Source organism: Haliaeetus leucocephalus, unplaced genomic scaffold, assembly GCF_000737465.1.
Source record: "Haliaeetus leucocephalus isolate CR32 unplaced genomic scaffold, Haliaeetus_leucocephalus-4.0 Scaffold1000, whole genome shotgun sequence".
Taxonomy (NCBI): domain Eukaryota; kingdom Metazoa; phylum Chordata; class Aves; order Accipitriformes; family Accipitridae; genus Haliaeetus; species Haliaeetus leucocephalus.
Window position 1 is genome coordinate 2,524,901 of NW_010973436.1, and position 9,795 is coordinate 2,534,695.

At 61.5% G+C, this 9,795-nt stretch overlaps 1 protein-coding gene across 1 annotated transcript; it reads left to right on the forward strand.

The window, feature by feature from the left end:
• The first annotated feature begins 285 nt into the window (after positions 1-285).
• Positions 286-7,725, forward strand: TULP1 (tubby like protein 1). The gene is made up of 14 exons (XM_010584788.1): positions 286-332; positions 795-840; positions 2,384-2,501; positions 2,622-2,768; positions 3,389-3,523; positions 3,791-3,904; positions 3,991-4,146; positions 4,337-4,428; positions 4,673-4,846; positions 5,233-5,345; positions 5,840-5,948; positions 6,162-6,260; positions 6,549-6,720; positions 7,592-7,725. Exons 1-14 carry the CDS (start codon positions 286-288, stop codon positions 7,723-7,725), a joined length of 1,656 nt encoding a protein of 551 aa, XP_010583090.1.
• The last annotated feature ends 2,070 nt before the right edge of the window (positions 7,726-9,795 follow it).

The window sequence follows — 9,795 nt, forward strand, 5'->3', positions numbered from 1 at the left end:
ACGCCTGGCCGGCAGCCCCTGAAATCCTATTACTGAGTTTCAGGAGAAATAAAAAGTTAATCATCTCCTTCACCTGCTCTTCCTCTTCCTCCTCCTCCTCCTCTCGCCACAGGGGCTCGCGGAGGTGGCCGAGCCGATGCCGTGAGGCCGCTCAGACCCTTGTGGCTGTGGCTGAGCCCATGGATTTGGCCCAGGACTGGTAGGAGCTACAGCACTGGGGGGTCAGCGGCCGGTGCTGGGGAGGAGGGAAGGTCAGGACAGGGCAGAGGGAGCCATCCCGGAGCCATGCCGCTGCAGACCGAGATCCTGCGGGAGGTCTGGGCTGCTGACAGGTGAGTGCCGGCGGGCAGGATGCGACCCGCAGGGTGGGCAATGTGCTGGGTATCCCTACTGGGCTCCTGTCTCCTCCAGCGCCTTTTTCTCCTATTTTCAGTTAAATTACAATTTAATGAGCTGTTTTATCAGGTTTTTTGCTCCAGGAGTTGGTGTCATGATGCCCATTGGTTTAGAGAGGAATAGCATTCATTAGTGAGGGGGGGTCCCCAAATGAACCTCATTGCTGTCACCCTTGGTCAAGACAGAGCCCGTCCTGTGCTCCCTGCTAAGAAGGATGCTGTTGGCCGAGCTTGACTTGGTCGAGACGGGGTGGGGGGAGCTGCTTCTGGAGCCAAACAAAAGGCTGACCTTTCCCCCCACCCTAAAAATGGGGGTGGTGCTCAGCCGGAGGCTCTCGTCCTCCCTGGGAGCTGCAGAGGGCTGAAAGCCCTCACTCCTTTTCTTTCTGTGCCCCACAGCCCCAGTGAGGAGCCGGGGAGCCCCCAGCAGCACAAGCCCAAGCAGGTGAGAAAACAAGACTCCCCCCCCCCCCCATCCCCAGTGCCACTGTCCCCTGCTGCGGGCTGTCCCCAAGGGCTGGGGACATCGGAGATCCCCAAACCCCAGCCCCACACCGAGACTGACTTGGGGCTGGATGGGTTGCTCCATTGGGGTGCTGCAGCCCTGGGGGGGCATGAGCTTTTGGGCCCCCCCCTTCCAGAGCAGGTGGGCAGAGGAAATCCCACAGCCTCTCCCCTGCTCCTTTGTGCATCCTTCTAACCCCCCCTCCATCACTTCGAAGCACCCCATGAGGTGGGCTCTCAGTTCCTAATTAACAATTTAATTAAGCCTCTCAGTTAAGCTGGCAGCCGTGACTCACTTTCCCCAGGCTGTGACCCCAAAGGCCAGAGACCTCCCTCATTGCATTTCGGCACAGCCCTCGGGTGCTGCCCGGCCTCGGAGGGGTCTCGGCAGCAATTTCATGGACCAACCACCCGATTTAATCAGCAGCCCCTCCTCGAAGGGCTTCGTTAAGTAAAGAGAGTGGCTGTCCTCCCCCCCCAGCTGCTTAAGGGATTAAAGGATGCGAAGGAGCTTTTCGGTGTGAGCTGATGACATGGAAGAAACCAGCCTGTTCCCAGCTCCGCCATGGGACTCCCAGCTTCCACCCCCCCCAAATCCACAGTGCTGGGATCCCGCTGGGATCCAGCCAGATCCCACCTCTTGGAAAACACCTTCACCCACTGGGCTGGAGCATCTGGGAGGGATGAAACCCCTGTGAGGGGGAAGGTGCTTTGTTGGGTGGTGGGTGCCCTGGTACAACTGCGTTTGCTTAAATCACTTTCTGAGGGCCCCGAACTGACACCCACTCCCCAAATATCTCCTGTCCAGAGGCAAGTGCTGCCCCAGATGCTCCGTATTTGGTAAATCAGAGTTATTTATAGCCCCGACTAACCGGGATTAGGTGTGCTGTGCTTAATCCTCCTGCTTCTCTGCTCCGGCTGACCTCCATCCCAGCACAGCCCCACGGTTCCTTGCCTTCGACCGGAGCCTTTCGTGGGGACGAGAGGAGATGGAGGTGCGGAGCCAGGCTGCCTGCCCATCCCCGTGTCCCCTGTCCCAGCTCAGGTCCCCCGGGATGCCCACTGGGAGATGAGCCGGTGCCCAGGGTGGCTCCTGGCTGGGGTCCGTATGGCACAGCGTGGCTTGTCCCTCCATGCCAGCACGGTCCATAGTGTCGGGGCATCGCCAGCAACATGTCCCTCATCCCTGGGGCTGGCACGTGGCCGTCTGTCCCAGCGCTGATGCTCTCCCATCTGTCTGCTAACAGCCTTTTTCTGTTTTCCTCCTTCTGCCTTCCCCGGGGGACTGCCCCATGGTAAGTTGCTCATTTGAAGGTGCGACTGTGTCCCCATCCCCGAAACGGGTCCCTGCTCCCATGTGGGGCCAGGGAAAAGCCTGCCTGTATTTTGGAAGGGGAGATGGTGCTGTATGAGCAGGGCTTGCCTTGCAAAGTGAAAAGGGATTTAAGGCCGGCACCATCCCCGCAGCACCATCCGCGGGGCAGAAGCTGAAGAAGAAGCGGCAGGAGCCTGTGCCGGAGCCTGAGGCGAAGCCCCGGCGGCTGCGGGTGAAGAAGCTGGGTGAGGCGGGGGCTGCAGAGGACCCCGGTGCCCCGGCACAGGGTAAGCACAGACACACCCCTGCCCCAACTTGCATGGAAATGGGGGGACACGCTGGTCCCTCCTATGGCCCCATCCTGCACCCGCTGTGTCTCCATTGCGAGCATCTCTTGAAATGCGTAGGGGTGAAGAAGCTGAGGAAGAAGAAGGAGGAGAAGGAGGAGGAGAGCGACAAGGACCCCTACTCCAAAGTCACCCGGGAGCCTCGGAAAAAGAAGGAGAGCCCGGCCGCCCGCTCCCGCGTGGCCAAGGGCCCCAAGAAGCAGCAAGGTGGGGGGCAGCACCCACCCCTCTGTGGGCACCCACTCATGGCATCTCATATCCCCGTGCACCACGGCCCCTCGCACCATGTCCTGCCAGTGCCATCGATGCTCCCAGTGTCTGCAGGGGCTCTACATGTCCCTGGGGGGCTTTTTGGCCAAAACCCAGCTGCATACTGGGAGGAAAGGGGATGTGGCAGGGGACCAGCATGCATGGCGTTGACTGGGGAGTTGGGATCAGGGCTGGGGGACACACATGCTGCCTGGGAATGTGGCAGTTGGCGGCTGGCCGGTGCCACCAGCTCCCCGGACATCCTACCGGAGCAAAAAGATGGGGCGGGCAAAAAGATGGGGCTCATCCCCCTCCCCAGTCCGCACCCCGGGGCTGCAGCCGCGAGATGGCAGTGTGACTTTGTACGCTGTGTCCGGCACTGGACACGTCCAACGTGCCACTGGCCACCGTGGTTGGGGCGGGCACCCGTGGCCCCAGCACCCTGGCCATGGTGGGATGGGTGTCCACGCCGGCTGGCGCTGCCAAGGGAGGTTCCCTGCTCGCAAATCATGAGGCCGTGGGTCCCCAGTGCAAGAGGCCATCGCGTTGCTGATGCCGTGGTTGTCACCTCCGGGCAGAGCCAGCTGAGGACTCGGAGGATGAAGAGGAGGAAGAGGAGGTGGAGAATAAAGACCCGCCAAAAAAGCTCAAGAAGAAGCTGCCCAAAGAGCCCCCCTCGGGTGAGAGCCGGGAGAAGAAGCTGAAGCCGAAGGGTGAGTGCCCAGGGGATGGGCACGGCTCGAGCCCAGCTCCGTTGCCACTTGCATCTGTCCTTGCCGGGATGAGGGGACTGCCCGTGTCCCATCTCCATCGCTGTCCTGGGAGGCTCAGGGGAGGCTGTGGGGCGATCGCCCCCTCCCCATGCAATCTGCCCCCAGCTCAACCTTCCCCGCTGCCCCCACCCTGTCACCTCCCTGTCCCCGTCACCGGCCATCCCCATCCCACTGTCTGGCCGCTCATCGGCTCCTCCATCCCACTAGGAGACAGGAGCGACCCTGACAACAAAGCCAAATCTGCCAAAAGCACCAAGAAGGAGCCCATGTCCGTGTTCCAGGTGAACGGAGAGAAGAAGGAGAAGAAAAGCAAGAAGAAAGGTATGGGGAGAGTGAGAGGGTGGCAGCCAGTCCCCACTGCCCCATGGCATCACCCTGAGCCGACAGCACCCGGTGCCATGTGACAGTGTCCCCTGTGTCCCCCCCAGCCGCCACTGGCAGCGATGAGGAGGATGATTCCGACTCCAGCACCAAACCCATCAGGTCAGAGAAGAAGAAAAACCCGGCATCTCTCTTCCAGACTGGTGGGGACCCCCCCAGGGAGAAGAAAACCAAAAAGAAAGGTCAGAGCCTGGCAGCAGTGATGCGATGGAGGGTGGTGGGTGCTGGAGGGGCTCGTGAGGGTGCGGCTGAGCCTGGCCATGCAGAGGGGAGTTATGACCAATGGTGTTGGCATGGTTCTATGCCGAGTTCGGGGTTCGGTGGAGTCAGGCTCTTCTCCCACCCTGTGCCCCTGCCTGTTCCTGCCTGCAGCTCCTCCCAAAGCAGCCGAGAGCGAGGAGGAGACCCCAGAGACCCCACAGAAAAACTCCAACAAGAAGGGGAAAGGGAAGAAATCAAAGAAGGTACAAAAAACCCTCAGAGCTGTGGGGGTCCCCTCGGGGTGGGGGCAGCAGCTCTTCCCCCCCAGTGTGGGTCAGGCGGCTAGAGCATCCCCCAGGGAGACCCACCGCAGCACCGTCCCCAAAGCCACCAGCTGCAGAACCACAGCCCAGAGGGGTGATCAGGAGCAAAGAGCAATTAGTTGGGAAAGGAGAGGAGCTTTTGGCAGTTTTGGCTTTGGGGTCACCATCCCCTCTCCTGTTGCAGACAAAGGAGGAAAGGCCCCCGTCGCCTGTCATCGAGGTGGACAACCTGGAGGAGTTTGTGCTGCGGCCGGCGCCGCAGGGGGTGACCATCAAGTGCCGGGTGACGCGGGACAAGAAGGGGATGGATCGAGGGCTTTACCCCACCTATTACCTCCACTTGGATAACGACAAGAAGGTGAGATGGGTTGGGGGCTTGGAGACTCCTGGGGCTCTACACCCGCGCCGGGGAGCAACCTCAGGGTTTTGGGGGGATGCCTGCCTGCATCCCACTGTGGTGGTGGGTCCTGGATGAGGCTGCTTCCCCTCTTGGGAAATGCCCCATGTTGATGGTACCTGGGATGAATGATGAGCAAACGTCTGCCAGAGAGCCGTGCTAATGCCAGGCTGGGCTCAGACCCTCCTGCCCCCATGGCTCAGCCAGTATTTTGGGGATTGTCTTCACTCCATCACTTGCGCAAGGCTGTGGCAGTGACCTGTTGGGCCAAGCCTTGCGCAGAGGGGACGGCGGCAGCGATGGCGATGACAATGCCCCATCCCAACGCGGTCCCACCACCCTCCCAGGTGTTCCTCCTCGCCGGGAGGAAGCGTAAGAAGAGCAAAACCTCCAACTACCTCATCTCCATCGACCCCACCGACCTGTCACGGGGGGGAGAGAACTTCATCGGGAAGCTGAGGTAGGAGTGGAGGTAGCACCCTGTTTCAGTGGCACCCCATTCCTGCAGCACCCCATTCCTGCAGCACCCTGCTCCTGCTCCATGGGTTGCTGGCTGCCTCAAGCAATGGCTGGGTCAGGCAAGAGGCTAAATTCGGAGTTCCCCACTGCCGGGTCTGACCCGAGGAGTGTCGGGGGGCCGGGAGGGGAAAACAGGCTTGTCTGGTTCCTCCCGGCAGACAGGTCACAGCTAGAAACGGCGCCTGGCGAGCCCGGCAAGTCCTGGCCCGTTGCACTGCTGGTAGCTGCACAGCTATGCTGGGGGGTCCCCCCTATAACGCCCCAATTTAGGAGTGCCCTGAACCCGAGCAAACAGCTAAAGGGTGGGAAGGACGGTGTTAGCTGGGGGCCGCACGTGGGTTTTGCAGCTGGGGCTGTGCTTGGAGTGGGGGGGACGGGGGGGTTGGAGGGGACTCGGTGGCACCGGCCACGGCCATCTCCCATCCTCGGCTGCAGATCCAACCTGATGGGTACAAAGTTCACGGTGTTCGACAACGGCGCGAACCCTGACAGGGCCAACGCTGACTGGTCCAACGTGCGGCAGGAGCTCTCGGCCGTGGTCTACGTAAGCAGCGGCACAGGGACACCCCCCGCCATGGGGACCTCCTGGGCAGGCGGCGAGGGGGTCCCGACCTGCACCTCTTTGCTGGGCTACTGCCCGGGGGGCTTGCAGAGATGCGGGATGGGCTGGATCCGTCCCTGAGCCCTCGTTCAGCCACCGGTGGGAGGCTGCAGCCCAAGGCGGTTGCTGGTTTTAGGGACGGGGTTTCTCTTGTAGGAGACCAACGTTTTAGGGTTCAAAGGCCCCCGGAAGATGACGGTCATCATCCCCGGGATGAATGCCGACAGTGAGAGGGTGCCCATCCGGCCCCGAAATGTAAGTCAGGGGCCAGACTGGGAGAAACTGCTTGGGGGGCTGGATTTGCTGGGGTTCACCTTGGATTTTACCCATTTTGGGGCATGGAAATGCTTTCAGGTGTCCCTGAAATTCAAGGCACCTCCCTGGGAGGTGGGGGATGTGGCATCTGTATTATTTTGTTCGCGCTGGATCCTATCTCTCAGCTAGATACTGCTACAGTGCATCCCCCTGGGCACGCCATGGGGGGTGGCAAGGCTCCGGGTAGGGTCACCCCAACTCTGCTCTCCCCCCTCTCCCCCTCCCCAGGATAATGACGGCCTCCTGATGCGATGGCAGAACAAAAACATGGACAACGTGATTGAGCTACACAACAAGGCGCCGGTGTGGAACGACGAGACCCAGTCCTACGTCCTCAATTTCCACGGCCGGGTCACCCACGCCTCCGTCAAAAACTTCCAGATCGTGCACGGCAGCGACCGTAAGCTGGGAAGGGGACGGGATGGGGGGGTGACGGTGGAGGAGCACTGCCGTCAGCTGGTCCCAGCAACCCCTTATTTTGCCGAGGTTTAGTTTTTTTCCATGCATGGCTGCTTTGGGGTCCTGCCTGCCTTTGCTGGAGCTGGGATGAAGGTGGACAGGGCGTGCGGCACCGCACAGGCAGCTGCCTGCTGGCCCCGGGTGCCGGCAGAGGGAGCGCGCGGGTCACCTGTTGCCAGGCAGATTAGGGCAAGGACAAATCCTGTGGGGTGCTGAGCCCCCCCCTTATCACACTACAGCCACCCACTCAACCCAGGCCATCCCAGAGCATCGCCTCCAGCACGCACCCCACATCGCCGGCGGGCTCACCCTGGGGTGCGTCGCGCCTCGGGGACGGTCCCTCGGGGGTGGCAGTGGCTCTGTCCCCCCGTGAGCGCCCGGACGCGGCCGTTCGTCACCTGTCCGGCGCAGTCAGAAACCCTCGGCCTCTGGGGTGTTGGGTTACGGGACAGAAAAAACCTCTCGGGGGCCCCTGGTTATTTTTACAGATTTCCTGTCACCCGCCCTCCGGTAGCAGAGGTCCCACGGGGGGGGTGAGTGAGGTCCCTGTCCCTTGGGGGGCTGCGGCTCCCGGGGAAGGGGTGCTGGGGGGTCCGAAGGGTGCCGTGGTCCTGCGCTGGAGCGCGCAATGGGAAAATGACGGTTTTCGGTAACACGCGCTGCGGCACGGTGCCGCCGGCGCACGAACCGTGGGCTGCGCTCGGTGGAAGGCGGGGGCGGCTTCTTTGGGACGCTGCTGCGTGCGTTCCCCTGGGAAAAGGGTGGGATGGGTGCGCGGGTGACATCCCAGCCGCTCGCCCTCTCTCCCGCAGCCGACTACATCGTGATGCAGTTCGGGCGCGTGGCGGACGACGCTTTCACCATGGACTACAACTACCCGCTCTGTGCCGTGCAGGCCTTCGCCATCGCCCTCTCCAGCTTCGACGGGAAGCTGGCCTGCGAGTAGCACCCGTGCCGGGGCCGCATGCTGGGGCTGCGCGCCGGTGCCCGGTGGATGCTCCCGCATCCCCGTCCTGCTCCTGCATCCCCATCCTACCCCTCTGTTTCCACCTTCTGCCTGGTGAATGCTCATGGTTACAGCTGCTCCTGGGGTGGCTCGAGGTGCACGGTGCCCAGAGTGCCGTGGGACGCTCATCCAGCCATGGCCACCCTCTCCGGGCAAATTTGGGACAGATCGTTGGTCTGGGGCAGATGGCAGCGTCAGGCCTGGGGTATATTTAGCAGATGAGGCTGACTGCGATCCCGATCTCATCCCTTTGAGATGTTTCTTGGACTCGGATCCTGGAAACTCATCCTTTTTTTTTTTTTTTTTTTTTTTTTTAGATTCTGGTTTGTATTTTGTTGCTCCATCTCTCAGTGAGAGGGGGGGTTGGTGGTCTCCTTGTTCATGTTTCCTCATCCTATGAGCGCGCACAGAGACCACATGTGGCCGGGCTCTGCCCAAACTCCCGGCAAGGGACCTCCCCCCCGGGTCAATGCCCACTGGGCACCAAACCCTGGGTTTGCCCCATTTTTGCCCTGGCACCAGCAGCCATGTGGTGCCCATGGTGTCTTTGCCCACCTCAGGCTCTCCACCGGTTGGGTCTAACCCCACTGCCTGGAAACCCTTTGGGGATTTAGATCCCCGAGGAGCACCCTGGCACCCAGAGCACTGGTGGCACGTGGGCATGTGCCGAGGGAAGCCGGTGCTGGCGGAGGAGGGCCGGCAGCCACGTGAGGCAAAGCTGGCATCACCGGTACAGGGCCGGGCTGGGTCGGTGCTGCCAAGAGGGACCTGGAAGGGAAAACTCTGGGTGCACCAGGAAGCGCTGGGGTGACTCACAAGGTGTGGTTTGGTGCTGAGTCATGCTCAGTGACCGGACGGGCCTCGCCGAGCCCCCCGTGCCCCCGCCGCTCACCGCCCCGGTGCTCTGCGGCATCCCTCCGGACCCCACCGGGCTGGTGGTCCCACAGAGCCCCGCATGCCCCGGGTGTCCCCGCTGCTGGGACTGGCCCCGCTAGTGCTCCCTGCTGATGGCACAGACCCGTGGGGTGTCACGGGGAGTTCTGGGGGGTCATTGGGAAGGGGAGATGCTGGAGAGGGGCAGCTCGGGGGGACCAGGGTAGCCTGTGCCCCCATTTCCGGCACAAACCCACCTTTGTGGGGTGAGGCTTTGGCTGCACGGACAGGCCCAAATCTGATTAATTCAGTGGTGAGAAATACAGGGACATGCCAAGGTGCTTTGAAACACCGTCTTTGACTTCCCGATAATGCTTCTCACCTGCTCAGCTCATGCAGTGACCCCGGGGGGGGCTGAGACAATTTGGGGTCCCCTTCCCAGGTCACATACAGATCTTTCCCCCATTCAGGGGGTGATTTGAGCCCCCCCAATTTAATGCTGTAATGCTGTGAGAGGTAGCCGGGGCAGACAGGCCGAGGAGCAGGAGACGGATGAGACAGATGCAGTTGTGTAAGAGGGATGCTCATCCTTGCTGGGCACTGTCGCAACACCGCTGCAGCCCGAACCCGTCCCTGCGTGGGGTTGGGGACAGATAACAGTGACAGTGGGACCATGAGCTGGGACCACTGGCAAACATCTGCCCCAGTGGCTTTGCAGACAGAGCCGAGGTTTTCCCGCCAGCTGCACGAATCCAGGCTCCGTGATTCATTGGCAAACGCTCGTGACGGGGGCAGACGGAGGCGAACAGCTCGGGGACAACGGGCCGGCGTGGGACATCGTCCCTTACCCACGCAGTGAGATCAGAGACCTTCTTGTGAGCTAAAGAAAGAACCAGCCACTGCGGTTCGGGGCCAGCATCCCCTGGCTAGGTATGGCCAGCAAATGTGGGGAAAGCGAGAGCTTTCTGCCCAAATCCAGCCACGAACCCAACATCTGTTTGAAATCGGGAAAAGCTCAGCTAACGGTTGAGCTAACGCTTGTTCCCATTTCCTCCAGTGGAAGCAGAAAAGCCAAAGCGGGGTGAGAGAGAGGGGTTTTGGTTCCCCAAGCTCTCACTGGAGCACTGTCTCCCATTA

Coding starts and splice junctions, on each gene's coding strand:
- TULP1 (XM_010584788.1), top strand. CDS start 286: ATGCCGCTGCAGACCGAGATCCTGCGGGAGGTCTGGGCTGCTGACAG. Junction 333..794: donor GAGGTCTGGGCTGCTGACAG/GTGAGTGCCGGC, acceptor TGTGCCCCACAG/CCCCAGTGAGGAGCCGGGGA. Junction 4,147..4,336: donor GAAGAAAACCAAAAAGAAAG/GTCAGAGCCTGG, acceptor TCCTGCCTGCAG/CTCCTCCCAAAGCAGCCGAG.